Source organism: Equus quagga, chromosome 8 (assembly GCF_021613505.1).
Source record: "Equus quagga isolate Etosha38 chromosome 8, UCLA_HA_Equagga_1.0, whole genome shotgun sequence".
Lineage (NCBI taxonomy): Eukaryota > Metazoa > Chordata > Mammalia > Perissodactyla > Equidae > Equus > Equus quagga.
Genome location: NC_060274.1, coordinates 111166711 through 111182534, shown reverse-complemented (window position 1 = coordinate 111182534; position 15824 = coordinate 111166711). Strand labels below are relative to the sequence as shown.

Here is a 15824-nt window from a genome sequence, read left to right as displayed (position 1 = left end):
TGTTGGACTGTGAGGCTGGAGCTCAGTCTGCAGGCCTCCAGAGAGCTCCCTGTTGTTTTTATGTCAGGTGAATCAGAAAGGCTGGCTGAGCCCACACCAGAGATAAGGGCTGGCTGGGTAGGAGTGGCCTCCTAGTGGGAATGTGTTGCCAGGAATGTAAATGCATGTTGCAGGTGCAGATCCCTGAGTGGGTATTGGATGTAGAGGTGGGGGAAGCAGCCGGGGTGTTTTCTGGTGCTTGTGGGGGCTGGTAGCTGCTTCTCCCTTTGCCTTCTGGGCCATTCTTTTCCTCTGTCCTGGTTTTTCCAGCCTGAATGGAAAGAAGCATCCAAGAACAAATGGGCTAACATCTGATAATTGCTCTAAGGATCCCAGGAGGGCATGGGCAGAAGAAGGGTCCTAGAGGGATCAGCCAGGGGCCCCAGTTTGTCTTGGGATTCAGGGGACTAAAGACCAACCCCAGGCCCTTTGCTGATGAGCATCCAGGTAGGTTAATGATAATGATGTAATTTCTCTATTTCTGCTGCTCAGCACTGTGATGGTCTCCGTCTCTAGTCCCTTTGAAGGCTGCCACGCAGGCTCCTGAAAGTCTCTGTCTGCAGAGCATGTGACAATTTGGATGAGGAGCCCATAGCCTGCGGCATCTGTCATGTGCCATGGCCCTGAGTGGACCGAGGTGACAGCTCCTAGCCCTGACACTCCTGACCTGGAGTAGGGCAGCCAGGCTGGAGAGTGGGCTGCTGTGGGCCAAGGCTCTTGCAGTCTACATGGGCCAAGCGGCCTGGCATCCTAGAGTCCCTTAGGCGTGATGTTGATACCTCCTCAACCTTTCTTCAGCCTTCTGGGGTAACCTTACAGAAGGACAGCCCTATTGCCTCCAAATGACTTAATGAGTGGATGAAACATTTATTAGGCTCTTGGCAATGTACTCACTCCTGGAGGATGCTAAGAATCATGAAACGACATCAGTCTCCAGGAGCCTAAAAACCCAGACGGAGATGCACCCAACAGGTCATTATGGCCTGTGTGAGGAGAACTGTGGCTGTGGTCATGGGCGTGACCATGTCTCACTCCATTTAAACCTCCCCTGAGTTTGGAACCAATTGAGAAGTGGACACAGGAGTTAGGTAGTGTTGGCTTTAGTGCTGATAAGGCTGGATGGGGCAAAAATCAGCTTCTTAAACTTCCCCTAAGACTTGAACTCAAAGTGACCTTCCAACAGAAAATGTAGGTCCATGGGCTGACGCTATTACTCAGAATCACCGCCTCGCACCTGCCAAGCCTCAATAGTGGGAGCAGAGAGTGGTGGCCTCTGAGCTGCCTGACAATGCCATGAGGGAGTTTGTAGAGTGCCTGAGAGTTTACAGAGGGCTTCATCTCCTCCTTTCCTTCTCCTACCAGGGCTGTAGGATAATAGAAGAGACAGACAGCCTCTCCAGTTGGGGAGACAGAGGAACAGAAAAGTCAGATACTTCACTCAAGATTGTGTAATTCATGGACCGGAACCTGCTACGCATGCTAATTCTCAGCCCGGTGCTTTCCCGCTGGTGTTTCTCAATAGTGTGGTGGTGGCGTCTGGGGTGGGAGAATTCATGGTGCAAGGACTGTCTGGGCATTGCCAGGCGTTTACCGTCCTGGGCCCTAGATCACTAAGTGCCGATGGGACTCCCCAGTCTGCGAGAACTAGAAAAGATTTTACGTTTCCGGAAGCCCCTGGTGGAGAACCCTTGCTAGACCAGGCGCCTGTCTGACTTCGAGTTTACCCGCCAGCCCTGCCCAGCCCCACAGGTTCACAGAGGCACAAGGGACTGAGCTTTTGATTTTTAGCCGCAAGTTTTTCCTGTCCTATGGGGAGGAGTTGGTGAAGGGGAACCCCATTCATGTGTGCTGATGCTTTGACTCTTAGATCCCAGACAAGGTCACCACCCTGGACTCAGGCTGGCCTCCCATCCCAGTCTGGATGCTCACTCAGTTCTGTCTGGCGCCTGGGATCCTGAAACTCCATGAGAGTGAGCATCCGGAATGACCAGGCAGCCCTCCCAGGCTCCTGGTGCTGGTTTCTGCCAGTCTGCTTGGGGTGTTTGCTTTTCCCTGTTGGCAGGAAGTGCAGCTCTGACTAGATGGGGTGTATCCTGTTGTTTATGGCACTAGGCAGGGTTTTCTCTTTCTGCTCAGCCACTCTCCTCTCTCAGACCAGGAAATCCTCCTCTTGCCTGCCCAGCCCTTCTTTCTCATCTCCACTACTTTTCACACAGATGTGCGCATGCGCACACACACACACACACACACACACACACACACACACATATATATATACACACACACACACACACTCACTCACACACTCCATGGTCCACTAAAAATGCACACCGTATCCCACACTTAAGTCCCAGTGAGAACACACACCACAAATCTCCTTTCACATAAGCCCAAGCATGCACCCCTCACAGCCCATTGGCCCCATACTCCAGACTTCTGGCTTAGCATTTGGGGCGCTGCCATATCCCAACCTCAATCTTAATAGAGTCAAGTCTTCCCCCGACTCCTCCTTGAAATGGCTTCTGTTTCAGGTATTCAGTTGACAAGGCCACCTACCTTTCTCCTTTTGGCCAGTGGGGTTTACAATGAAAATTGCATTCCAGCTAAGTACACATGGTTCTTTGGGGTACAGGATGGTGGCCAAGGCCTGGGTGATGTGTTGGGCCTGGTAAGAGGAAAGATTTTGGGGTTGGCCTTCTAGGCTGGACATGTCCTCCTAGGATGCCACCTTGGAGCCCATCAGGTCAGCAGAGAGAGTGACAGGACCCCGGAATTACCTACGTAGAATTTTAATACAGACAGCTGCCAAGAGACCTCAGTACAGGCTTTGCCAAGTGAGAAATTAGGGTGTGGGGCCATGCAATGGTGCATCCTAATGCCCAGACATCTACTTCGTGAACCCCAGGACACACCCACGTGTGCACACGCCTTCTCCCTGTTCTGGATGTCTGAGTCACTTTCTCAGTGTCCTTTGCCCTCTGTTTCTCCGTTGCTCTCTCTACTGTGTTTCACTACCTCAAGTACTCACTCTGTGCACTGTCATCTCGGAGGCTCCCTCTGTCTCCCTCTTTCTGTGACTTATTCTCCCTCACACACACACGCACACACACACACTACGTGAAGCAGCTAATACAGCGAGATTTCTCTCTCATGTGCACACACACACTTGTGCACACACGAGCCCCACACGGTGTACGATAGCCCAGCCCAAATTGGCAGGCGAGCCTCTCCTTCAATCAGCACACAGGCCAGCCCAACTTAACAATCCGGATCTGCATTTCTTGGCCTTTCCTTCAATTCCTGCCATCCTCACAGGGTGGCGTCTTGGCTAAATACTGGCCTGAGAGTCTGGACCTTTGGGCCCCCGCCAGCCCCAGCTCGTGAGAGGTCACTGGGCTGGTGAGCAGTTTCCTTTTGCTTTGAATTATACCTTTCATCTTCAAGACAGAGGTGGTAAAATAATATCCCTTTAATAAAGTGTGCTGAGACTCCTAAGGAAAGAGAAATACATAGACATTAATAAATAATGATAGACACAGAGCCCCTTATATTTGTAGGATGCTTAAACGTCCTCAGAGCACCATCCGCATGTTCTTCTCTGGTTATAATAACTACCCGGTGGGACAGAAAGGGACTTAATAACATTGCTGGGATTTTGTACTTCTATTTTTTCTCCACCAATATCTGCTTTTGAGACATTTGGGCTGGGCCTAACCCAGATGTTACGCTCAGGATCCCAGGCCTGGAATATGCTCCGCTTGCCTTCCTTTCCCTCTGGCACACATTAGGAATGCTAAGTTAAGCCATTTGAAGGAGAGGCTCCATTTCGGGCCAGACCTCCCTGCTGTTACCTCCAGGTGTCCCTTAGTTTTTGTAAGGCAGAGGGAATGACTACATGTCGAGACAGGACGCTTGTTTCTTTTCATTAACAAAGTTAGTGGAGAGAAGAGAAAAAGACAACGAAAGGAGCTCTCCATTCGGCCTCTCAATTTGCATGTATTTTCCTAGTGAACGGGGCCCCGCATGCTGTCCCCATACATGAAACGGGATCAGCGGGAGAGAAGAAAGCCCACATCTTTTCCGGGTCTCGGTGTCATTACTATGTCTCTGTCAGTGTTCCAAAATATAATGGGATTTGTTCGGCTGATTTATCCCGCGTGCGGCAACATTATCCAGACTCAAACACGGGCCTGAGGAGCTAGAGGGGAAGATGCGCGGCAACAAGAGTGGGGCTAATAAAATTTACTCCCTCTAACAAGGGAATGACCTACCCCATAATTCAGCCTGGCGAGTGGGGCCACTTCCCAGCACCCGCCAGGAAACACACAAACTTAATCATCTTGGCGTGCCCCACTCCAATTACAGTTTTAGTGGCGGCTGAGGTTGTCTGCACTAGGCTGGGAGGGGACTGGGAACCTGGGATAGATGGGCTGTGTGGGGTTTCTTTGCCCTTGACAGGTAGGCACTGGAAACCTCTGAAATGAAGGTGCAAAAGGAGAGGGGCAGCACCCAAGTGGGTTTTGCTTGGTTCCATTTCCAATCCAGAGAGTCCTTCCCTGGTATTTCCCATGGGTTCAGTGTTGGCTGTTGGACTCGCCCTGCATGATGGCCATCTGCAGAACTGGGCCAGTGGAGTTTGGGTCCTGATTTTCTTGCTTGGCTGGCCCATAGCTTTGGTCATGGTGTGATGGCCCTGTCTGCTTGTCATAGGGAGGAACCCAGGCTCTCAGCAGCTGAGCCAAAGAGGAAAAGGTCATGGGTTTAACCCCTGGGAGCCTGAGTTGGAGCTGCTTTCTGACTGCTATGCTCAGCAGCTCCTAGGAGGGGTGCATTGTTACAGCTCACTCTTGGTCACAGCCAGGCCTGCGGAGAGAGTGCGTGGCTGAATGCCCCTCTCCTGGGAAAGCAGCTCAAATTAGTGGCATTAGTTTCCCGTTAGAAGGATAGCTTGTTATCATGGGGAGTGAAAGACCACTTAGGTATCTGGTGGGATTGGGCCACAGACAGTCTCAAAACACATGGAAATATCCAAATGAGTATAAAAATAAGTGTCGCTTTTAGCAAATTGCTTTCATTGTTCCATAGGTAGTGAAGTGCATTAATTCAATGGATGTTTGCATCCTAAGCCACATACACACACACAGAGCTCCTAAAACACCATAACCTTCCATCCTATATTTCAGTATCATTCCTTTCTGAGATGCTTAGAAACAGGGCACTTGGTTCTTGGGAAGCTTGGTATAAGTTGTTGGGTTATTTTTCCAACCCTGAGACACTTTTCATGAAGTCCCTCCAGAAACGTGTTTGTCTAACTAGGTTATTGTGGCTGTGGTTTGCTGGCTTCCCTTCTCTTTCTCTGTACACATTCATTTTCCTACAATCTCATTGAAAAAGACACAATAAAGGATCATTCTGAGATAATGCATTAGTAACAAAGCTGATGAGCCCTCATTCTCGCCTTCCATTTCCGACCGCCGTCTGTGCTCACGGCCGAGGTGTGGGCCACCCTTCGCCTGTTGCACGACCTCTCTGGCTCTCAAGAGAGTTCATCCCCCATGGGCAGCGTGGGCCATGGACAGACCTTCAGGGGAGAGCTAGAAATCATGAAAGAGAAAGGAAAATTTATGAAGAGCAGTGACGCAATCAGAGGGTTGTATAGTCCAATATTTTTCTTTCTTTCTTGGTTACAGAGACGAGCGTTCGAGCACATGGCAATATTTCATGGAGTCAGAGGCTTTCTGATGAGAGTAAACCTAAACCTGCTAGAGCCTCCCCAGCTGTTTCTGCCTCCCTGAGGACTCTGCTTACCTCTTCCCCTGCCCTCGGAGGGCGCACAGTCATCTCAAGGGGCAGGCGCATTGTGGGCATCTGAACCTGGTACATTTGTGAACACTGTATGGGTCAGCGATCATCTCTGAGCTCTGGCCCCCAATAAGTGGGTGACCGTGCTCTTCCTGTACTGCAGAGCGGTACAGCGGGAGTCGGTATATGGACATGAGCTACTATAGCTGGTCTGATGAATATCTCCCTTTAAAAAGAAATCCCACTGATTCCCCATTTCCAGCAGAGATCTGCTGTGGTCAGCTCCCAGGGTGTGTGTGTGTGTATACGTGTGTGTGTATGTAAGTGTTATTAATTAATGGGAAGAAATTTAGGACTGCTGAGCAGGAAGAATCTAAAGACCTTTTGGGACAAACAGGCCCAGGAAAGAAGGAAGCCCACCGATGACTGGCCAAGGGCCTCCTCGGGAGGGGAGAGCTAGTTCCTTCCAGAGGTCGCAGAGGGCAGAGCACTCATCCTGGACAGCAGGAAGAGAGCTGGAGGCCTGTGCGGTCTCTGGTCCTGAGAATAGGTCCTCTGATCCTGGAGCAGGGTTCTTTGGGGCCGCCCTCCAGCAACCCCAGAGGAAGCCTGTACGTAAGATCAGTTTTTTTTCTTCTGGACTTGGAACTTGGGGTGCTGGTGCCTATTTTCTCATAACTTGATAGATCACGAGGTGGGTCCTTTCACTCTCTAGGCCTCAGTCTCCTCTTCTGTAAAATGGGGCTGTTGGATTCTAAGGTCTTAAGTTGTTTTCCTTCTCTGAAATAGCATGGTGTGTGAAAAGCGGCCACGCGCTGTGTACTGCGTAGAGAACTCAGAACTGGGCTTGCCATACCTGTCCACAAATCCCTGCTGTTTACCCAGGCAGTCGGTGGCCGTGCCCCCATGCCCTGTGCAGGAACAGGACTGAAGCAGGGCACGTATGGCCTTGTCTAATCATGGCCAGGTCTGTCTCCCGACTAGGAAAGAGGCAGAAACCAAGACCTTTCATCTTTATGTTGCTGGGTCCTCACCTGGTGCCTGGTGCTTGGTGGGTCCTTCCTAAGCATTCTTAAGCAAATTAATAAGTGAGGAACAGTAAATAGTATGGTCATCATTTAGTGCCTCAGTTTCCCCTAATGGAAACAGGAGTTCCAGTAGCCTTAAAGACCGAAATTTCGATGGAAATAGGCCCAACTAAAGGCTCGGTACTGGGTGAGCTTGGGCAAAACTGTGAGGCCTTCTTCCCCCATCTAATGGTCTGCCTTCCAGCTGTGGGGGGTGGGTGGGGGTGTGTGTCGGGGGGTGCTCAGGACTCCTCTGCCTGGGGTTGGAAGCTACTTTTGCATTCAGGAAGGGAAGGGCCAGGAGCTGGTTTGCTCCAAGATGGAACCACTTCTCTCTCTGCTGGACTGTCCATGAACAAAGAGAGGACCAGGTCTGACTTTGTATTTTCCATCCTGGGCTCAGAGACTGCTGTTGCTGGCACACAGAAGTTGGCAGAAGCATCCCTGGTTGGAGGAGTTGGCTGCATCCTCCCATCCGTGTTGGCTCCCTGGTTGGCCTCTTTTGGATCAGTTTGGGCTATCTGTAAACAGTGGATGCCTGGGCTGAGAGGGGCAGCCTGTGGCTATGGAAGAGACTGTCCCAGAGCTGAGCTAATTGGCCCACAGGGGGATGGACCTGGTGACCTTTACCTCATTAGCACTGTGTTTGGACCACTGAGCTCTGGCTCACTTCTGACCTTTCCATAATAAAAACTCAATGTGGGGTTTCTGCAAAGGTGGTGTAACCAAGGGCGGGGCTAAAACAGCTCCACTTGGCAGGAGAGGTGCCATCAGGAACCAGCGCAGGGGCCAGCCTAGCCAGGTCAGGAGTGACTTCGAGATCGGGTCCTCACGCTACCTTGTTACCCTTGGTCTTCAAGATGAGTTGGCACAGGTGTCAGGGTGATGATGGTTCCTTACAACTGTGTCATGAGGGCCTGGGGTTGGAGGGCGACTCCAAAGGGCTCCAGAGATGATGTCCTCATGTCTCCCAGGTGCGCCCCCTTCTTCGGTCCTTCTCAGAGAGTCTCCACAGAGACCACCAGACACTTTTGGGGTCCTTGAGTGGCTGCTTTGCAGCTCCGCCCCAGAACTTGGGGAGACTGGGAGAGGCAGGAAGCTGGCAGCATTTAAAATCCCCTTTCTGCGGAGATGATAGAGCTTTTCAGAGTGCCAGTCTCTCTGCAGAGTGGGAGCAATTTCCCTGTAATTGGTAAAGTAACCGTAACTGCTCTGTCATTTGTATGTAGCGACACGTAATTGCACGGTAACCTTTGCCGCTGTGCGCGAGGGAAGCGCCGTAAGCTATTAGATTGTAATTCGAAGTGTCAGCTCTGGCTCCCCACGCTACCTCCACCGCTGCCGCTCGGCACACCCCCAGGGAGGCTGCCATGGGGCCTCTCTGCATCCAGGTCCAGAGTGGTTCTCCTTGTCACATGACATTCTCTCCTTGGCATGGTCTATGACACCCTCAGCAAGGGTGGGACCTCCAAGGGGATCTAGGCCGGTGCTTCCCAAACCTTAATATGCAGCAGAACCACCTGGAAGGGTGTTAAGATGCAGGTCTCAGCTCCATCCCCAGAGTTTCTGATTCATTAGGTCTTGAGTGGAGCCCGAGAATTTACATTTCTAATGAATAGCACTAAATCTTCTACATCTTAGACCATTCCTCTGCTCCTTCCTTCAGCCTCGTTGGCCTGAGAGACCTTTAGGAAGTTGCACCTTTGCTATTTCATGTTGGTAACATTAGTCCCTTTAATCTTGATAACACCTCTCTGAGGTAGATACCGTGAATTTCCCCAAAGATGCCAAGACTCGCAAAAGTTGTGTGAATTGTCTAACCGTGACAAACAATAAGAGTTAATACTCCCATAGCACTTACCAAGTGCCAGATAGTGTTCTACATATATTAAATCATTTAATCTTCGCTACAGCACTGTGAAGTACATGCTATTATTATCCCCATTCTACCAATGATAAACTGCGGCACAGAGACGTTAAATAACTTATTCAAGTTCACACAGCATTAAGTGGCAGGAGTGGGATTCAAACCTAGGCGTTGTGGCTCTGGTTCTGCAGCGTTAGCCGCTGTGGGACTCAGGCTTTTATTTAGTCATCTATCCATCTGTCTGTCCATCCATCCATCCTTTAACACATATGTCTTAACCTACTATGAACCAGCAACTAAGCCAAGGCTACAAAGATGCATGAAACATGATGCCATGCTTGAGCCCATGGTTCCTGGAATCCATGGATCACCAGTCTTAATTTATAGGTCGTGCATCCCATGTGGACATTTGTGGAAAGCAGATTTGGTATCTTCCTAATTGGGGCAGAAGGGACCCCAGAGGGCGTGGCCCCATCTGAGGCTTCAAGGGCTGTTCACAAGGTTGCCCAAGTAGGCAGCATGTGCCTTGCCATGCAGCAGACCCTTCTATCTTTCCTCTATAAGAAGGCAGTGGCTCTCTGATAAATACGCGTTATCACGGTGGCCACAGCTCATTTCAGCATATTTGTGGAGTGGTGGAGGGAGAAGCGTGCTGGGCTCCTGGTTACGGTGGAGTCCGGTCTGCTCCTGGCTCCTCGGCAGTTGCTGTAATCTTGCTGTTAATGGGGTTCAGGGGAGGGCTTGGCCAGGGCAAGAGTGGACACTCTCCCCCTCGCCCAGGGTGCTCAGGAATCCAGGACAAACCTCACCTGTCGAAGGCTTTCACCAATTAGCCTTCCCCTCTAGGGCCCACACGGCCAGCCCTGTCATCTCCTTCCTATACCTTGGCCTCCCAGGGTCTGCAGGCCCTGTGGGACCCTCTGCCTCCTCCTTCCCCCGGTGCTGTAATTACCCTGTGGCCGCAGCTCAGACCCAGCAGGGCAGTGACCTTGGAGAGCCATGCTCTGGTCAGGAGGCATGCTGGGGCCACCCCGTGCAGCCATCCTACCCCTGTTCCAGGTAGGATTTCCATTAACAAAATTACCGTGAAATATCACCTTACATCGATGAAGTGCTTTCCAGTTACCTGGTGCCTTCACACCTGTTATCTCACCTAGTTCTCATGACAGCCCTGTCTTGCTATTTGACAAGTCAAGGAAAGTGAGGCTCAGAGAACAGGAGGAGCCTGGGCCATGTAGGGTAGCTGGGAAGCAGCAGAGCTACCATGTTAACCTGAGTCCTGTGTTTATTCCACTACTTCGGTGTTCAGAATCCCTCCCCCATTGCCCCAGCTTTGAGGAAACAGAGTAAGGTTGTCTCACGCCATAGCTGGGGGCCTCAGCCTCCTTGCAGACCTGGGCTGCACCTGTCAGAGGCCTCTATCCCCCTTCATCACCAGGTGCCCCATTCAGAGGGAGGAACTGAGGTATAGGAGAGCCTAGGAAAAAGCCATCATTGTCCCTGGAATCCCAGTGCCACTTAGGAGCCCCAGCTGCAGGCTTTGCCTCATTTGAGCCTGAGGACGACATGAAGAGGGAGACAATGTGAGAGACGACTGTCAGGTACAGGGGAGGAGCCCGAGACCTGCCTCCTGCTGCGCCTCACAGGGAGCTGCCCTGAGCTGCAGACCTGCAGAGCTCTCACTGCCGGGCTGGGCTGTCCTCACCTCCTTCCATGAAAACACTCCTCGCCCAGCCCCTTGTGGTGCAAGGTGCCGCCGTGGCAGGGAGTCACGGGTCCCTGACTTCCTCCACCGAGCAAGTGATGCTTTAGCGCTGCCATTGGCCGAAGACACACTCTTTTTGTAGGTGGTGTTTGTTGATTTGCCTGGGTTCTGCCCAGCCAAAGGGAAGAATGGCATTCAGTAACCGACCACTCAGAAGTGCGGTTCTTAGGCTGAGTGGCCAAAGGCTCCCCAGGTCACGGAGACATGTTTGTGCCAGTAGTGGTGGGAGACTGTGAAAAGGGCACTGCCTTGCTCCCTGCCTCCATTTCCCCTTGTGCAGAGCAGGCAATCATTCAGCTTCATCTACTTGGAAAATGGGTCAGAATGGGCAAGGTACATTGGCAGATGCAGAGGTCCCTGCAGCACAGTTTAGGGCTGAGGAAGTCAGGGATGAGGACTCCTTATGAACAGGAGGCAGGAATGTGCAAGGCCGTGAGGATTCCCAGCACGCCCTAGGCTGCCCTCGGAATGCTCGGCAGGTCACTGCGGTCATGTCCGGCAGGGAGAAGGCATCGTCTTCCCTCTATGTGGATGTTTCTTCCTCTTTCTGTCCATTCCTTTCAACCTTCACTACCTGTCTCCTCCTCCATTTCCTCATTTTTGGAAGTAATCATGAAGATCAGACTAGACCTTGAAAGCTCCCTCCTAACTTTGACTCCTCTAGTTGTGTTTTTTTTTGGAGGAAAAAGGGGTTGTGTTTGGTCTGGGCTGTTGGACCACACCATGCAAGAGAGACCAGAGGTGATCAAAGGCATGGAGCGGACATCTGTTCTGCACGTGGCCTGCCTGGGCCTGCCCATGCTCTCCCCTCCCAGCCCTGACTGCTGCCCCGTCATGAGAAGAAGGAAGGCAGAGGGCAGACAGAGGTTTTAGATGCTTACCACATCGCCTTCCCTGAGCTGGACAATGCCTGTTCCCACCCCCACCCACCTTCTGGGAGCGAGCCGAGGGCCCCCCCGAGGCCCTGGAAAGCTCCACCTTGGCCACTTTCATGCGATTCCGCTGGCAAGAGCCTGCCTGTGGTTCTCCAGATGCCTTTTTCTTTGGCTGGATTGACGCCTTTAAAAAAGTGATACCTTGTATTTTATTTCACTCCTTTTTCTGAAAAGTCCAGAGACGCTTACAGGCATGAGCTCTATAGGCTTTATGGAAACCCATCAAAAAGCAAGGGTTTTCCTTCATCTTTATGGAGTGGAAAATAAAAGCATGAGAAGATGGAATAACTCTTCTAAGGCCACACAGTTCTTCTGAGAAAGACAGGAAAATCCAGTGTAGGTTCCTAGAGCCTCGGAGAGGTCTGTGCCCAACCAAAGCTGCTCGGTGGCTCCTCCCCAGCCATTGTCAAGGTCTTCACCACTCTCCTGTAGGACAGAACCCAGCTGTGACCCTCTGCTTATGTGGGGATATGGGGGCCTGGAGTAAAACAGGTGGAGATTCAGCTGAAACACTGGGGAATGTGGGCTGAAGGCTTTTCCTTGACACCTGAAGTTGTCCCAGAGTCAGGAGCAAAAGTTGGGTCAGTGTGTCTCACCGGATATCCAGGGAATACTCTGTTTAAGGAATGCTAATAGGTGTCTGATCAAAAATAGTTTAGGGAATAAAATGTTGGGAAAGGCTGAGAGAATGTTAAACATATTTCTTCTTAAAAGACTTTTCAGAGCCGGCCCTGATGGCCCAGCTGTTAAAGTTCAGTGCACTCTGCTTCTGTGGCCTGGGTCTGGTTCCTGGGTGCAGAACCACACCAGTCGTCTGTCAGTAGCCCTGCTGTGGTGGTGGCTCACACGGAAGAACTAGAAGGACTTACAACTAGAATATACAAATATGTACCGGGCTTCAGGAAGGAGAAAAAAAAGAGGAAGATTGGCAACTGATGTTAGCTTAGGGCCAATCTTTCCCAGCAAAATAAAAAAGAATTAAAAAAAAAAGACTTTTCAGGCTTTTCCTGTAACTGATCATTATGAATCTCTTGCATTGTGTTAGGAGGTACTGTATTTCCCAAAATTATTTGCCCAAGGAACCCTTTTATGGTAGCATCTTGGGGGACTTGGGTTCCAAAGAAGACACTTTGGGAAATGCTGTTAGGCATGATAAGGCTGCGCCTCTTTGCCATGCTCTAAAAGAAACAGGAAGCCTGAGATGGGGCATAGTGAGGCACCACTGTGGCCTGTTGAGTTCGTTCATGAAGCTTCCACTTCTCCCATTCCTCCTTTCTCCAACGTATTGTCTGTACATTCCTCGGTCATGGTATTGTCATTTGTGTATTAATGTTTCTAGATCTCTATTCTACACTCTTAAGTTCTCATCTGTGTGTGTGCTCAACAGTAAGTAGAGATGTGGAGACCACATCCCTCTTATGCCCAAGAAGAGCCATCTGGAGCCCATTCTCGGGGGTTCTGGCTGAGTGCTTTCCGATGTGATGGTGATGATAGTCAATCTAAGCTACCAAGATGGCACCTGGGGTGGTTGGTGAAGGGCAAAAAGATCACGGAGTAGGGAGAAAAAAGACTCTAGGGGCCTGTGATTTTTTTGCCATGATCCTGCAATATACTTAGGTTGACTGTTGACAGGTCACCTAGTTTCTCTAGAGCTGAGTTTTTCATGTAAAAAAGGAGGGATTTATACCAGATGACCCATTTCTCAGGATTCTTCTAGCTCTATAGTTCCCTGACTCAATGTCTCTGCCAACTGCCCTGATGCTCCCCCCTAATTTTTCTCCTTTTTTAATTTTCAGCTCTTAACCATTGATGATAACTTCTGTGGCCTGGATATGAATGCGCCCCTGGGCGTGTCGGAGATGGTGCGTGGCATTCCTGTTTTCACGGAGGACAGGGACCGCATGACTTCTGTTATTGCATACGTCTATAAGAATCACTCTCTGGCCTTCGTGGGCACAAAAAGCGGCAAGCTGAAGAAGGTAGGAATGAGATGCAGTCATTTTGGTTGTTGTGAAGGCAGTCTGTCCCCGCTGGGATGGATATCTCCTGCTTTTTTACTACCTTGGGCCTGGTGGGCGAGTGATACAGGTTTGAGCGATGGAGATATGATGCTGTTGAGGTCATAAGGGGTAACCTTGTCCCTCCTCTGCCTTTGTACGGAGGGTTGTTGTGGAATCACACTGGGTGAGTGTGCACATAGGGCTAGTGTGCACATAGAGTGTTACCCCAGCCTTGCTAAGCCATCCTAAATGGCATGCTTTGTCTACCTTGGGCTTGTACCCTAAGGCAAGAGCCTTATTAGGCCTGGGTGGTTGGGGAAGGCAGGCAAGGGCAAGGGATGTGCCTGTTCCTCTTGCTTCAGCCCTTCTGGCTGGTGCATCCATCTGGAATCCACTCAGGGAAACAGATGGAGGAAAGAGTAGAACCTGCTAGAGTTGCTACTAGGGCTGAGAGCCAAATCGTGGGAACGAGGAAACCATGCATGTTGTGGGAGCACAGAAATTGCTTAAGGTGGAGTAGAACAGTGTGATCTGGGGACATGAGTTTCCTCATTGTTCTCCAGAAGGTTACTGGCTTCAGGGGCCCTGGGTGACCTTGGCATTTCAGCAGTGCTGGGGGCACCTGTCCCTACAGGACTATTCTCTCGCCCACCTCTGCTCGAGCTTCCCCTCTCAGTGAGTTGGAGCTGGCCCCCTGGGTGCCCTCCTTGCTTGGATTAAAAGCCTTTCTAAGACTGTAGGTGGTAGGTTCTGTTTTCTGTTGGCTGATAATCGCACTTCAGACTTTTTCCCGGGAAATACTGGTGACTCCGCGTGAAGATCCTGCGTGTTTTATTTAGGCTTTCCTTGGAATTCTCTGGAAATCTTGTGATTCAGATTGGTAAATAGGGTCTGCCTGATCTCAGACTGAGTGTTGATCCCTACTGTTCTCTTTGCTGTATTTGTAGGCAGCAGCTCGAGATGGTCAAAGGGAAATATTGTCTGCAAATCTAGAAGACTGTGCCTATTTTCCCATCCTACTATGTCACAGCCCGCTTCAGCAATTGTTTCTTTAAATTGTCCATCTCTGTGGAAGAGGCAGTGGGGCTGGGGTGTGAGAGTGTGGAGGGTAAGAGGCGGGAGCAGAGTGTGCGTGGTCAGGGACGCGTGTGGAGTAGTTATATGGGTGTTATGTGGAAGAGGAAACATTTTGGGGAAACACATGGCACCCCGCAAAGATGACGTGGTCAATGCACCATGCATCTAGTGTCACCCAAAGAGGTAATCACCTAATGGTCATGTGCTGCCTTAAGTGGCAAATTAACAAGTAATTGAACCATTGTCTCTATGGTGTTAAGAATTAGATTTCATAGTTCCCTGCCTTTCTGTGAAGAATATATTCAACACAATTGAACCTTTCCTTGCTGCCTTGGCCTTCTTATTGTGATATTCACTCATGTGTTGAACTGAATTTCGTGGGCACCCAGAAAATATGCTGCGAGGCATAGTTGTGTTGTCCCCACACAACTCCTGTGTCTGATTCTTCAGCCTTCCAGGCTTTGCCTCCAGTGCACACGGTCGCTCATCGTTTCCTGTTGCTGTCAGAATCCTGGTTGACTTTAATGCCTCTCTTCCTCCCTTAGTTTGCGGCTTCCAGCTTCCGGTGAGCTAGGAAGTCAGATATCCAAACTTGCTGAACTTGTGTCTGATGAGCCTCAGTATAAGCGGAGGAGGGATGTGTGCGAGCTTTAGAGCAGGGACCTTGAGGACCTTTCCATTGGTTGCTCAGATGACGTCATTCTTCACCACGATTCATGATTTGCTGCAGAAGTGAATTCTAAGTACCAAAGGCATTCCCTTACATGTTCGTACAACGAAATGTTTGTTGACCTGCTTTGCCTGGCCTGATGGGTGAATGAGCACTCTTGAGAGTTAACAAGTGAGCAAGGCGATTTGGGGTACTTTTCTCTAGTAAGCCCACTCGCCGTGCAATGGAGAAGTAACTTATTCCAATGCACCAAAAGAGTCTCCCCACCGAATTTCCTACCAGGGGCCAGAGGATCATTGACTTGCTGGCAAGACCGAGTAGACCCTGTAGAAGGATTTTTTTTCATCTGAGCTGGTTGGAATATGGTGTCAGTGAAATAAACATTGAGAGTTCAGTGCATGTCACAGAACAGTTATTTTCTCTTGGGAAAAGAAGACCTGTTTCCTGGCCATGGCTGCATCATAAACCTAACACAGTCGACTTGCAAATGTGTGCTGTCGGTCAGAGGGTGAACTGAGGCCGCTGGAGGCTGGCTCTCTCTCCCTGTGGATGCCTGTCCCCTGGTGGGGAGGTCAGAGGGCAGCACATCTCCATAAGAAGGG

The 15824-nt window shown here is 50.5% G+C and overlaps 1 protein-coding gene across 1 annotated transcript in view; it reads left to right on the top strand.

Moving 5' to 3' along the window:
- The window catches only part of PLXNA4 (plexin A4), a 432633-nt gene that overhangs the window by 71480 nt on the left and 345329 nt on the right, over positions 1–15824 (top strand). The window contains exon 3 of the mRNA XM_046670407.1: positions 13272–13454. Coding sequence (XP_046526363.1) covers positions 13272–13454 — 183 coding nt within the window. The remainder of the gene's footprint in view (positions 1–13271; positions 13455–15824) is intronic.